At 41.0% G+C, this 14,340-nt stretch overlaps 2 protein-coding genes across 7 annotated transcripts in view; one reads left to right on the top strand and one right to left on the bottom strand.

The window, feature by feature from the left end:
• Positions 1-2,018: 2,018 nt before the first annotated feature.
• LOC308315312 (epithelial membrane protein 3-like) lies at positions 2,019-8,129 on the bottom strand. Its single transcript, XM_080763240.1, has 5 exons — positions 8,032-8,129; positions 6,788-6,875; positions 6,400-6,502; positions 4,166-4,306; positions 2,019-3,458 (listed from the first exon to the last, which is right to left on the bottom strand). Exons 2-5 carry the CDS (start codon positions 6,863-6,865, stop codon positions 3,283-3,285), a joined length of 498 nt encoding a protein of 165 aa, XP_080619366.1. The 5' UTR covers positions 6,866-6,875; positions 8,032-8,129; the 3' UTR covers positions 2,019-3,282.
• A 2,283-nt stretch (positions 8,130-10,412) lies between these two features.
• ccdc30 (coiled-coil domain containing 30) overlaps positions 10,413-14,340 on the top strand; it is a 34,549-nt gene continuing 30,621 nt past the window's right edge. For 5 of the 6 annotated variants that reach the window (XM_080762937.1, XM_080762933.1, XM_080762934.1 and 2 more), the window contains exons 1-4: positions 10,413-10,521; positions 11,500-11,714; positions 13,066-13,269; positions 13,914-14,034. In XM_080762937.1, coding sequence (XP_080619063.1) covers positions 11,694-11,714; positions 13,066-13,269; positions 13,914-14,034 — 346 coding nt within the window. In that variant the 5' untranslated portion in view covers positions 10,413-10,521; positions 11,500-11,693. The remainder of the gene's footprint in view (positions 10,522-11,499; positions 11,715-13,065; positions 13,270-13,913; positions 14,035-14,340) is intronic. The other variant, XM_080762936.1, reaches the window with a different exon arrangement.

Genomic DNA, 14,340 nt, shown 5'->3' with positions numbered 1-14,340 from the left:
ATCACTTGTTTTGCATGTCCGTGGCAAAAATAAAACATTAATGCAAATGTCGATCACATGCACAAGCTGGCATAGTAATGCCCCCGGGTGCAGATAGCTGCTGTACTATCATGGTTATTGGTGATGAAGGCAATACTAATAATGTTACTCTGGATATATCAAATCCTGTGTTGAGGATCACACAAGAATAGCATGCACTTTATGAACAAAATAACACCCAAACCAGACAATTAATTAAAAGGTTTCATAATTACAGTCTGCTTGAGGTGTAATGCAGCTTTAAACAAAATGGCAGACAGTGGCACTGGTACATATCTGAACTCATCTTCTCCTCCTACAGTGCCTAACCAAAGGATGCCTCCCGAGCCACTTCCAATGTGATTGAACTATAGGCTCTGGGGCTGACAAATATTAGCCCCAATGTTGAGTAAATCAACAAAGGTGTGGTGTGGTGTTTTAAGAGTCTGTTTAATTAATTTAAAAATTAATGCTGCGTATTAATATGGCTTTTATCAAAATGTTATATGGGTTTTCCCTGTTACTTCCGCCCATGTGTCAAATATGTTAATTATCTAATTAATTATGCACAATACAAAAATGTCCATTGCAGAAATGGATTCTACAGGAAAACATACACAAGGATCAACTGAGAAAAGTTTGGTAAACCCTTTTATCAAATTGTTATAGGGTTTAGCATAGTGGAATCTATCAGAAAGGGCCAAAACTCGTTTTTGGAGGGTCATACTTTACAGGCCATTTTCAAAACTTTCCCCTCAGACAATTCCAGGCAACTTTTTGTATGTTATTCAGGACATATGTAAGATACAAAATCAGCTGAGTTTGGTTTTTTTGCAATTAGTTGGAGGTTGACCCCTTTTTTCCCATATAATGCCTGTACTATGGTGGTTGTAACTTGTAAGCTCCCCTCTAAAATGAGAGAATAGCTATAGTTGCTCAGTCATCCCTAAACCATGCAGACAGGAGCAAAATTTGGAGCAAAGCATGTCACCAAATGCAGTATAAAGAACTCTTGACTCCAGTGTCGCACAGCAGAGGGAAGTTTGCCAAGCTTCTTTGATGTCTGTCTCTTCTTTCTACTTAATTGTTGCCCCATTTTCTGTGATATAACAAACAGGCTGTTCTTTCACAATTCGCTGACTGTCACATGTGCAAAAAAAGAAGAAGAAGAAAAAAAGAAAAACTTTGTGGTAAGTTAATTTCCAGCTGTTCGTCTCCCTCTGCCACATTTTTGGTGGATGCAGGTTCTCATGCCAAAACGTTCCACAGGAGTGTTGTAAAGTATTGTGAGCAATGCCACCTAGTGTTCAAATTATATATCCCAACAAGCTCAGCCTCATTTCATTATCAGCGATACAACTTAAATAACGCACATTGTTTAATTTGATTTCAAAATATAGTTTTAAATTAAATGATAGAATCATCAACAAAAACAATACAACAATTATTAAGAACTCACCAGTAGAAGGTGACGCAACACTTGGTGCATTGCAGGTGCGCTGCTTTCTGACAAACTTCACATAACCTTTTTACACCTTTAGAGTTTGCAAGAGGATTTATTGTGGATGTCTCCCTTGAAGCTTGATGTTTACTAGGCATTTCCACGTAGCCTACGTCGACTAAATTCAGACTTTTTGAACTAATTTGTTACAGGTAGACTACAATTTGACTGTATAGCTACAACAGCTCTATCCACACCACAGAGCTTTCTGTTTACAAACTCTAGCGCTACACTTTTGGTTGTCATGGCGATGATAATCTTTGAATTTGTGCATTTCGGTGGCCTCTGTAATGAATTCAGACACATTTTAAACAACAACGCCAGCAAAAGCATAACAATTCAAACAGAACCTTTTGCATGAATTGAAAATGGTGGACCCTGTTGTAAACAAGTGTAATGCTTAATCATGGTGTCGTCCACAGTATAAGTTTTAGTATTGATTTGTGCTTTCATCATGTACCTATTCTGCATCAATCAATCAAACCAACCCATAGTAGAATGAAGGTAAGAATTATGTTTATTCATGTTTTATTGAGATATATTTTGGAGGCACTTATTAGACATTAGCGATAGGTACAAAAATATATTTTAAAACTTTGCTCTAAGCACACGTCAAAGCAACTCCAGTGCCATTTAAATCTAAACCTTGTCAGAAAAAGAGAATGAGAAAAAACAACAACCCAATACATAACACTTCATTGGCACTTGGTCTTAATTTGTCAACATTCTAATTACTTGCGCAAGCAGAGCGCGTAAGTAGGTACTAGTTTCGCCCAGGGCCCGTATGCACTGTCCCAGCACTTTTGATGCGTATGCACCGTCCCAGCACTTTTGATGCGTATGCACCGTCCCAGCACTTTTGATGCGTATGCACCGTCCCAGTAAATGACGTAATGAATACTTGTGCCTGATACGGCAGTGGTGCCAGATTACATACATGTATACATAGGAGCATTACCTTTAATCCTCCCGACACACTAAAACATATCGTCATTACATCACCACCATCGAAAACCATTGGTTTTATCAGGCACAACTAGTCATTACGTCATTTGCTGGCACGGTTCATACGCATCGAAAATGCAAATTACATATATATACATAGAGGCAGTTCCTTTAATCCACCTGGCACTGGTATAACTAGCTGGTATAACTAGCTCTCAATGATGACGTAATAAAGATGTGGATTAAAGGACCCAATGCCAGAGTGTAATTGGTTTTCGATGGTGATGTAATGACGATATGTTTTAGTGTTGGGAGGATTAAAGGTAATGCTCCTGTGTATACATGTATGTAATCTGGCACCACTGCTGTATCAGGCACAAGTAGTCATTACGTTACATGCATAAAGTAGGTAGGTAGCAAATAGTTAAACCTAATAATTCAACATTTCAAACGTTCCTTCACAGAGAAAGTCGAAAGTACTTGCACGCTCTGCTTGCGCACACTAGTAGGCCATTTATGGCCTACTAGTGTGCAACAAGCAAGTAGGCTATGCACTCGACAGAGTGCAGTTCTAGTTATATATATTTTTTAAATGGTATTGCATTCTATGTTGGGACTTGAAAGGCTGCTACATGCGGTAGGCCTAAGCCTGTATTGTCTTGTTAAAAAAACACATATACAAACATTTGTCAAAGCCTGAACAATCAACAGAGGCACCATTCACAGCATACCTTATGTATCAAATCGTTCAGATGTAAATATGAGTAACCCTGTCACTTCAAACACTGTCACATAGTAATCCTCCTGGATCCATGCTCTTACTGTTTCTTTCGCAGATGGATGTACATGAGCCCACTACACAGCAGCAGAGGCACACACACCCAGGCCAGGATGAAGCAGTAGCCAAAATGTCCTGAAAGCTTTTCCTTGGAGACCTGGAGTATCTCTTTGTGGTGTAACGTGTAGATGAGAGCTGCGGCAAACGCTGTTAGACCTGAACAGACAGTAAGGATGGTGAGGAACATTAATTAGACCTGAACAGACAGTAAGGATGGTGAGGAACATTATGTTATTATAAACGCTGTTAGACCTGAACAGACAGTAAGGATGGTGATGAACATTATAAACGCTGTTAGACCTGAACAGACAGTAAGGATGGTGATGAACATTATAAACGCTGTTAGACCTGAACAGACAGTAAGGATGGTGATGAACATTTCATAAAAAAAATTTATTTAAGCATCAGGACATAAAAACACATATATATACAGTGGTGGAAAAAGTACTCAATTTTTTTTACTTAAAAGTATGATTACTGTAATGTAGAATTACTCTGTTACAAGTAAAATTCCGGAATTGACTTGAGTAAATAAACGTACAAATGTATTGGCATCAAAATGTACTGAAAGTATCAAAAGTAGAAAATACTCAATTTCCCATTTCAAGTTTTAAAATGTACAGTATGTATGTTTTAATGTACAGTATGTATGTTTTAATGTACAGTATGTATGTATGTATCTTGAAAATAGCAGATACAGTATAAGTAAAGGTACTTAGTTACTTTACACCAGGGGTTCTCAACCCGTGGGTTGCAACCATAGACTGTAAAAGAAAAGGTCGCGACCCCTCGGGGGACGTTGAGAACCCCTGCTTTACACCACTGTTTGTTTGTTTGTTTGGCTACTGTTTCCTTATCATTACCTGCAAAGACTTGACACAAGCCTGTAAAGTAGAAGAGACCACCCTTGGACATGGTGAACAGCTGTCCCAGGAACACCAGGAACGACACAGAGGAGAAGACCAGTGACAGAACCATCAGCACCTGGACTGCCTGAAGCCACTCTGAGGAAGGAACAAGAAGAACGCCATCATGCACCACACCACACCAGGTATATAGACCAATACTAGAAAAAAGATACGGTCTGCACACTGAAGTGAGCTCCGAAGCGTAAAAGATTTATTTAAGGTTCCTTACACCATAGTGGACATGATGTTTCGAGCCTCACGGCTCCTCATTATGGTTCGAAATGTCCACTATGGTGTAAGAAGGAACCTTAAATCAATCTTTTACGTTTTGGAGGTTACTTCAGTGTGCGGACAATATATTTTTTCTTCTATTATTTACCTCGGCCCGGCAGGCCGGCACCTGGCGTTTAGTTTGTGTATGTGCGTGCTCTATTGTATTTTTCTGTTATAATATAGACCAATACTGTCATCATTGTTACCCCCCAATAACATCTATTTTGCTTTCCTCTATTTAGTTGTTGAGGTGGATTATGGTGGGTTTTGAAATTGCAATGAAGAAAAGTACACACATGCTTTTCAATTAGCTTTGACCCAAGGATGACGCAACATCCGTACCATGTTTGTTGACAAAATATTATTGTTATTACTGGGGTGGCCATGTAGCTTAGTGGGTCGAGACAGTCCATCTGATAAGCAGAAGGTCACCAGTTCAGTTCGTCCCCTGAGAGTCCTGACCCTGGTTTACGTGTCTCTGAGCAAAACGCTTAACACTGAGCCTTAACCATTTCTCCTCAAAGCGCTTATCATGACCATCCGAGCAGCCATCAACTGGGTGAAGCTGAAGCTCAGTTTCTCCCGTGGGATTAACAAATATCTACCTTTCCCCCATTATTATTAATACTTGGAACGATGCAAGTTGGAAATTAATGCCCCACCCAGTGTCCCTTTTATGCCCATAATTATGGTTATGGAGTTCTTTGTCAGGCATGCCCAAATATGGAGTCTATGCAGATGTCAGAATGATGTCAGAACAGGACAGCTCCATATGGAGATCAGGTCCAGAGCCCGGGCAGAGGCCTTTTGTGGCTGTTCTGGACAACCGTGGGTCTAACCGACTCGACACCAGGCACTGCACTCCCTGTGGAGGTGTGAAGCGCGTGTTTAATTTTTTTTTGGCTTTTGCCATTATTTCATAGAGGGACAGACAGTAGGCTGACAGGAAATGGGGAGAGAGATAGGGGGAAGACATGCAGTAAAGGCCGGATCGGGAGTCGAACCCGTGGCACACTGCCAGACTGGATTACCAGCCAAGGTGCCTGGACCACTGAGCCATGGCCCAGGCCTATAGTTAGATTTTCTCCTATTTAGTCATTGTCATTTCCCCCCTATTTGCATATATAGTCCCTGTCACTACCAACCCCTACCGTGGTCTTGGCAAGACAACCACATGTCTCCTCCAATATACACTACCGACTCGAGTCGTAAGCTGCTTTTCACCTGACAGTGATGAATTTCACTGGGAGGGCATAATGTGTGTGGAGGAATGCACTATTCTTCCCTGTTCAAACTGAGTGGGCCCTCCGACCTTACATGGCCAGTTGTATTCATACGTATATTTGTTGTAGCGCCCAGTGGCAAAATATTTGACAAAATGTCATAAGTAGTAGATAAATTATTCCACCCAGTTTAAGTGCAAACTAATGAGAAAATAGGATATCAATCAAGGAACCACATACGACACAGCCCTGAATGGATGATGATAAACTGCTCTGTTCTACAACCAAAAACCAGAGTCTCTGTTGTCTGGTTTAGGAGAGACTTGCATCACAGAGGCTTTAAAAGTGGGTGAAAAAAAGAGGGTAGAAAAAAGTGTCAATTTAAACTCTGTTTTAAAACATAATACAAAATAGCTGATCTACAAGCTCACAAGTCACAGTACGACTTCCAGTTTAGAAAAATAACGCTCGCCTATAGAATTAAATGCCCAAAATAGGCATGCCTGAATGGGTTCCCAGATTGCATGGTAAATGGATGGGTATGGAATGTAATCTGCAAACAACATTCAGAGGTTGGAGAAAATGTTAAAGGTTAAGTTAAAGTTTGAACGCTAGGAGGTGGCAATTTCCGTTCCCTGGGACCAAAAATGATGCCCCTGCTTGATCAGGAGTTTTAATGAAATGGTTCCTTACCAGTTTCCTGGGAGGAAGCACACAACCAGGTTCCTGTGTCATTGTCGAACCTGCAGTTGTACCACAGGTCTGAGTTCTCCAGGCCGTCCCAAACCCACCAGGACTAGACAGACAGACAGGCAGGCAGGCAGGCAGGCAGGCAGGCAGGCAGGCAGGCAGGCAGGCAGGCAGGCAGGCAGGCAGGCAGGCAGGCAGGCAGGCAGGCAGGCAGACAGACAGACAGACAGACAGACAGACAGACAGACAGACAGACAGACAGACAGACAGACAGACAGACAGACAGACAGACAGACAGACCAAAATATACATCATTGTATTACTATAATTATTAACTAATTTGATTGAATGTGAATTAGTATTAATCGTGACATCAAATTGATTTCTATACCTTCTCCATGGTGGCAATGAAGAGCATAGCCAGGGTGATAAGATGCAGGAGGGTAACGAACATCAGCAAGTATGCCATCTTTAGTTTCCTGTCAAAAACATCATCCGCCCAGCATACGCATGGCAACAGTGTGAAAAGGCATCATTATTCATCATTACATGATCATTTTAATTTAGCACATTTGTTACTGCCACACTTGTGTTATGGTACTTTCCTGTTTTCCTTTTAAACCCAAAATGGAAAATGTGAGCCACAAGACAAAGAATACTCTGTGTGTTACATAAGACCCGGTGCCAAAACAGAGTGCCAATGAACTTCTTTTTAAAACAACTCTTTGACTGGCCCATGTGTCACCATACAGTGAACCTGTATTAGAGTAAGTGGGCGAGGTTCATTGAAATCAAAATGGTGTCAAAATGTTTACTCAATTAACCTCAATAACCTTCGGAAGGTTGGTGTTTTGGGGTTCTTTTTCATGGCTCACAATAAACAGCGTGTTTTTGAACCTACACCTGGTGTTCATTAAAGCAGCTCTACTTGTAAACTCTTCAGACTTCAAGTACGGTATGAAGGAAATCATGTGTTTTTACATGATTTAAATGAAATGAAACGAAGACCCAGCTGCATCTGTAATAAGTGTAATTGTAGCCCAAAATTGTTGAAAAGAAATCAGACAAAAAGTGAAATAGAGAGAGAGAGAGAGAGGAAAAAAAGGAAGAGGATGAAATTATCTATGGATCTTTATCTTAAGGAAAAGTCCAAATGGATGGGTGTCTGTAGATCTTTATCCGAAGCTCCAACTGGGTGGGCATATGAGTACTCCAGTCTCCATGATTGTCAAATGATATAATTACTGTACCATAGAATACACCCATCAAAGTTAAAAGTGAATGAAAAATAATAATTCATTGGAAATGGCATAAAAAGAACCAGACTAAACTGTTTCAAAATAATGACCCAACCCTAATCATATTATGACAGGATCTTTTTTATCAAGTACTGTTCAACATAAGGCACAATCATTGTTGAAAAGTTTAAATATATTGCTGAGATTCATGCTATGGTTCATGTTACGATCATATTTATCTATCGACATTGTTGTGAATGCCAGAGATTTGGACCAGAAGCAACAAAACATTTCAGTACTATATTTCTGTTTTGATTATGGCATACAATGAAAGGAATGATCAATATCCAAGTTACATTATATTCATTCACTATTAGTAGCCTACATTTCCACTCACCTTGGTTTTAGATCTTGTTCTTCTTTTAATGTGACCTCACTCAGCTTGCCTCACAACTCCTTAATATTATGCCCCTCTCAGTGGTCCTCTCATTTCCAGGGGAGCCACACCTCCTTTATTTTTTTTCACCCACGCCATCCACAGTTTCCAGGGGGAGGAATGTAGAGTTCCTAAAAAGAAACTCTAAACGCCCATTTCCCTTTACTTGAACAGAGCTCCCTTTTTGCTCTCCCTTAAGCCTGATCTATACTCTGTCGTATGACAGTGTGTGCCGCACACCAAAAATAGCCGATCTACAAACTGGCAGCGTGTCACATCGTCAACATGCTGTGAGCTTGTAGATAGGCTATTTTACTCTTGCAACACCGTCATACGGCGCAGCCTATAGGCCTATGTATCACACACTCCCTCAGTGCAGAATCACCGTCCAAAAAAGAGTCAAAGCAAGACCCACCCATGGGCAGTGGAACGAGTGGCTCGACCACATGAAAAGATCCTTACTGTAAACAGTCCATTTAGAGTGAACTCTGGTACCTATAATGACCATGCTGCCACTCCTCATCCATCTGTGTTGTGAATCATATGAAAAATAAACATGCAGCTACTGTATAGCTTAGTTTAGTTTAGTTTTTGTTTGTTTTTTAACTGCAGGGGATAATGATGAGTGAAAATGGAATGTAGTACTCAATGTAGGCTGTTTAGGGCTGTAAACATTGTTCTTAACTTCTTAATGACTTGCCTTTGCTATGTAGTATTTTAGTTGTCTAGTACATGTGGTTCCCAAACAGTGGGTTGGGAGACTAGTAAAACTTTCTTTTTGAGTGGTGCAACCACTCCCTTACGGAGCTATGTGTGTGGGTGGCTGGCTGGGTGGGTCTGAGCACGAAAACAGCGCGGTTGTTTTTCACCACCTGTGCGCACCCTAACAAACACACACATTAACTGTATATATGATGATTTTGGGTGAGCCAATACAGTACAGTAGCCTACAGTAGAGGGACCCTCACACGGTAACTTGTCATTTCTCAACCGCTTCGGACGCGGGGCGGCTCGCCGGAACCGGGCCGGCACCCTGGGTGCGTTCCTGTGGGTCTGGAACTTCCGCCCCCCCCCACACGGAGTTGCACCACTCACTTCACACGGGTGTGATTTTTTTGGTTCATAAATGATTCAAATATGTATTATTATTTCAAAAGTTACATTATGTTGTTTGACAAATTTAGTGTGGAAAAAGGGTAAACTTGTCTTTTATCTCTATCATCCATAAATGTAAGTAGGCCTATACATTTGTCACCATATGGGTGGCTGCATTAAAGGCTAAAGCAGAGAGGAAAGATGGACTTATCCTTAGGGAACTCAAGGGAATATTCACATAAGTGTGTTCATCATAGATTGAATATTATTGTTATGATGAAAACTAATTTATTTCCCCCCCACAAATTACTGATTGATTCATTGAATACTTTAACAGTTTGCAAAAAAAGCACAGGAAAGTAGGCTACAGTTCAATACAAGGTCTGCTAAGAGGATTTAAACCACATGTAAGCCTATATGGCAATTGTTTCCATTGGGGTCCTTCATATTCAATTCATAGGAACTTTTAATGACATACAAATAGGCTATACTGACTGCAACCATAGATGTCTATGCTGCGACCAGTGGGAAAAGTAACTAAGTTAATTTGAGGTATTTGTACAATTGTACTTTACTTGAGCATTTCCAATTACAGTTTTACTTCTACTCTACTAAATCTCAGATCCAATTATTTTACTTTGACTCCACTACCTTTATTTGAAAATTATAGTTACCAGGCCTATATAGTTACTTTATAGATTTGGATTATTCATTATTACAAAACATACATTAACCACTTCAGCCCTATAGGCTATACATTTTGGGTTTTTGGTCATTTGAAAATAGCTGATCTGCTATTATCAAAATATTTTTAAACATTTTTGAATACTTGAAAATTCACATTTTGATACCAATACTTTTGTACATTTATTCGAGTAAATTTGGAATTCCGTACTTTTACTTGTTGTAACAGAGTATTTCTATATTGCAGTATTGATACTTTTATTTATTCAAGTACAAATAAATGTGAGTACTTTTTCTACCACTGACTGCGAGTGCGACCATGCAGCAGCAGGGGACATATGGTGCGTCAGTCATGGGTCAATTTCCAATTCATTCAAAGGGCTATGATGAGAAAACCTTTTCACTTACATTGCCAAAGCAAAAACCTTTTCACTTACATTGCCAAAGCAAAAAGTGGAACAATACAATTAAAACAAAGTTAACACTTGAAAGTCAGAATCTCCAATGAATCAAAAATCTAGATCACTCGATGCAGAATTATTCCCATCCACTGACTGAATGGTATGGTCCGTTGCCTAGGTGCTTGTAGAAGCCACTCCGCTCCGCCACGCCTGTCTCGCTGTCCCTGTCTACTCTTGTCTTCTCTGCTGCACCTGGTGTTTTGTGGCTAAGGTGTGTAAAGCTTACGCTCACTTTTGGCACCGCAAAAACGTATATTTTAGTCGCTGTGTAAATAACGACACAGAGATTTGCTTGCGAAGGGGTGTCGTTCGTTGACAACTGGGTGCTATTAGCTAACGGTAGCGAGTTAGCGTTATTAGCTGAGCCTCCTCAACTTCTGCGCTCAACTGCAGTCAACTTTGTCGGGGCTAACTTCTAACTAGGTTTAGCTGAAGCTGTCGCTCTTGGTTGTGGGTTTATTTGCTCTGAGACGGCTGAATGGATACATCCCAGTTTATGCAGTTGTCGGCTAGCTTTTGCAGGAAAGGAATGCAAATGCCTGTGGTGCTTGCCCTGGAGAGAGGGAGAGAGAAAAAAAAGCCTAACTTGCTCCTCCTCGTCAGACATTTTGGTACTACAACTACACTGGACTCATCATCCCAATATTGCGGATTTCACTCAACTACCATAGTACTGACTGATGGAAAAGCGGTTAGCTGTTACTGTACCTATTAGTAAGAGAGATGGTGTCTATATGTAAATCACTGAGTCAAACAATGTTATTAACTGCTATGGACCCTGGTGTATGTGCATACTGCAGCCTTGTCCCCTGCCTTGCTTAAACAAGTCATGATAATAATATACAGCAGATAAAACATAGCTAATCAGCTGGAAGCTTTGCATAGCCTGCCCTAGGGTGATGTAATGTGACTCGTACACCTGAGGTTATGGCATGTGACTCTTCCTACCCAAGCCGAGGTAGTAACTATAACCCTGATCTTCAATCTTAGAAAGTCAAAATACAACTACAATCATACTCCTAACTAGCCTGGGTTCCAGCCTGAATTGCTGCCTTCCGTGATTATGAATTGTCAGTGACATTTTCAGATCCGTGGAACGCAGTGAATCAGGCTGGAACCCAGGCTAACTTCTAACTTGCTTGCACAGACATCATCATTGCTCTAACTTAGGGTCTCTTATCTTTTACAGGGAAAGCAAGAGAAGAAGACAATGGCACACAACAGCCAGACCGAGCAGCAGTCTGCGTTTTGACGATCTACGTATTGGAAAATAATTGAGAACCTTTTAATATGTTATCTGGACAAAATGTAGGCTGGATTGCTGCTTAACATCATTGTCCTGGCTGAAAAGTTCATCACTTTACCGATGCAACTTCCTGATGCATGGCCATGGATAATGAAGAGGTAATGCCCATATTCATTCATTGATTTGTTTATCATGGTTTAACATGTACAGCTTTGTCCTAGTTTGTATAATTTACAATTGACGGGGGTCTGGCGGCCAGGATTGCATGGGTCGACTACAGCAGCTGTTGGATTCAGAAATGTTTAAACCAATTTGAGCAGTTTCACTATTTCACCAGGCTGCCAAACATAAAAATGATTGGTTACTTGCTGGAGTGGATGTTAGAATTATTCAAATGCTTCCAAGTAATCCCACTGTTGGCACTTTTGGTCTGATGTTTAAGTACACCAGGCATGTGAGACCTGATGCTCCAGCCTAGCATGTGGAGACAATGCACAGCATGCTGGGATGGTGTCTGTCTACCTCCATTGAATGGCGGGCCCTCTCGAGTTACAGGACCTGCAAATTACACTATTGAATTCAATGACAGGTGTTTAGTGTAAGCAGGGCCCATGCATTGTGTCCTCCTGCTCCTGCCATTGCCATGTGTCGTGCAATAGATCATTTTGCAGTTAACTCAAATTTAACATCACATGTTTTCATCACACTGAAAAGGGCAGCATGGAATGGATACTCTAAAAACTCACTGCTAGATGAAAGAAGAGAGAGTTTAACTCTGTGGCCTGTTTCTCTTTCACAGTTGGACACACACACACACACACACACACACACACACACACACACACACACACACACACACACAATGATGTATGGAGGCCTGTCGCATTTTGAAAGTATAAAATTATTAATGTGGCCTATTTTGCCATAGTACATTATTCACATTTTTCAGGACTCGAACACTCAATGCGCTGGCAGGCCAGAGCCTATCCCCCTTTTTGAAACTAGCCCCTTGCCACTCGTCCTGCCTACACACTTCCACTTGGTTTGATCATAGATATATAAATAATAGAGACGGCACTGGATGGGAGGGGAATCCTGGTGCCTTTATTATTGCTCTATTATTTATATATCTATGCTAAAACCGAGTGGAAGTGTGTAGGGCGAGTGGCCAGCAGCTAGTTTAAAAAAAGGCCTATATGTGGCATGCGCCCGGACCACCGGACGCCCCGTACATTATTCATTTTGATTTATTGGTGCCGTTACTGCCGTACCAGTCATTGCCTGTCATTGCTTTGTACATTCAAGTTATCATTCTGTCATAACTGCCCGTGCCCTGTGCAATTATTTTTAAATTTATGTTCCAATGTTCAATGTCAAAAAACTGAATAAAATCAATCGATTTGTACAACAATTAACCCGTCCCAAACACATCTCTGTTTTACTAACAACCGTTTCGGTGGTCACCTTATCACCTAAAACCGGAGTATGAGTAGGCCTTATGCAACACAGCACCAATTATTTGTCCCCAAGGTGCGGACGGAGCAGGAACAGATCGCGGTGCGTCTGCAGGAGGATGGCCTGCCTCCCGGGGTCAGTGTTGAGGAGCGGCAGCGCCACCTGTGGCATCAGCTGCTTGGCACTGAGAAAGAGCGCAACGCAGCCAACCAGGAGCTGCAGACGCTACGCACCCAACAGGCCCGTGAGATGAAGGAGGTGAGATGACGAGAAAGGGCCATATTTATCGCTTTGAGCACTTCAGTCTACTGATGAGTGATGCAGAGGCGAAGTACTTGCCCACCACGTTGAATAAAGAGAAGAAGAAGCGCTGCATGGTCCGTATGGTTATCAGTAACACTGTGGATGATTAGATTTTCAGCCCAGTACCACAGGGGATGGAACTTTGGATTTCAAAGGTCAGGTGCTGTTGCAAAATAGATTTAATGAATGTGCATTTTCATTAAACTTGGGGGGACGACCAGTAGGTTTCCCCCGAAGACATTCTGCTTAACCTTTGGGTCAAAAGGATGAATGTTCATGGTCAAAATCAAGAACAAGATCACAATAATGGATTTGTCTTTCATTAGAGGATTTACTTTTTGGTTGAAATGATCGAAGCCAGGTCAAGGATACAATCCAGGGGACATTTTAAATTGTGTCGGCAGAGGTACTGCTTGACCTGTACTTCATAAGTGCAAACTTTCTAGTTGATGTTAATTTAGGCAGTTAAGTCTTTATTTCTTTTGCTATACATGTATTACTTATGCATTGTATTTCTATAGTGCTTTTCATAATACTCAAAGACACTATGGTGCAAAATCGATGCATAACTTTGTATGCGCCTGTTGCATGTTTCTCAGGTGGAGAGCTACGTGGCGCATATCCGCGGGCTGCTGGAGGAGCGCGAGGCGCTGACCGCTGAATATGAGAGAGACAACGAGCAGCTGCGCCTTGAGCTCCAACAGATCAAACTGCAGCAAGGTGAGTGTGTGCTCCACAGAAAACACTACTTTTATCCTCCAACTCACTGCTGTCTGGACCCATTTGTGGGTCGCCTACACATTTTTATGGGTCCATTTCTTTTTTTGTTTCCTGCATTTGAAATGGTTTTTAATTATTCTTATTTCAAAACATTTTCAAAATACATTACCGAAAAAGCTAAACTTTTCATGAATGAATAACAAAATCCAATGATTTTATTTCAGTAAATTCCATAAATTAGAACAAATATTTAAGAATGAGCTTCTTCGCGCCACGTTGTGAGCTTCAATTCAACAAGACATTTAA

This window comes from Protomyctophum bolini, assembly GCF_963924005.1.
Source record: "Protomyctophum bolini genome assembly, chromosome: 5".
Classification (NCBI taxonomy): Eukaryota; Metazoa; Chordata; class Actinopteri; order Myctophiformes; family Myctophidae; genus Protomyctophum; species Protomyctophum bolini.
Note: the sequence above shows the minus strand (reverse complement) of the source record. Positions and strands in the feature narration are given on the sequence as shown.

Excerpts from the sequence above, each read along its gene's own strand:
- LOC308315312 (XM_080763240.1), bottom strand. The coding sequence starts at position 6,865 with ATGGCATACTTGCTGATGTTCGTTACCCTCCTGCATCTTATCACCCTG. Across the intron at positions 4,307-6,399 it reads TGCTTCCTCCCAGGAAACTG|AGTGGCTTCAGGCAGTCCAG; the intron begins GTAAGGAACCAT and ends TTCCTTCCTCAG. Across the intron at positions 3,459-4,165 it reads CTTGTGTCAAGTCTTTGCAG|GTCTAACAGCGTTTGCCGCA; the intron begins GTAATGATAAGG and ends CTGTCTGTTCAG.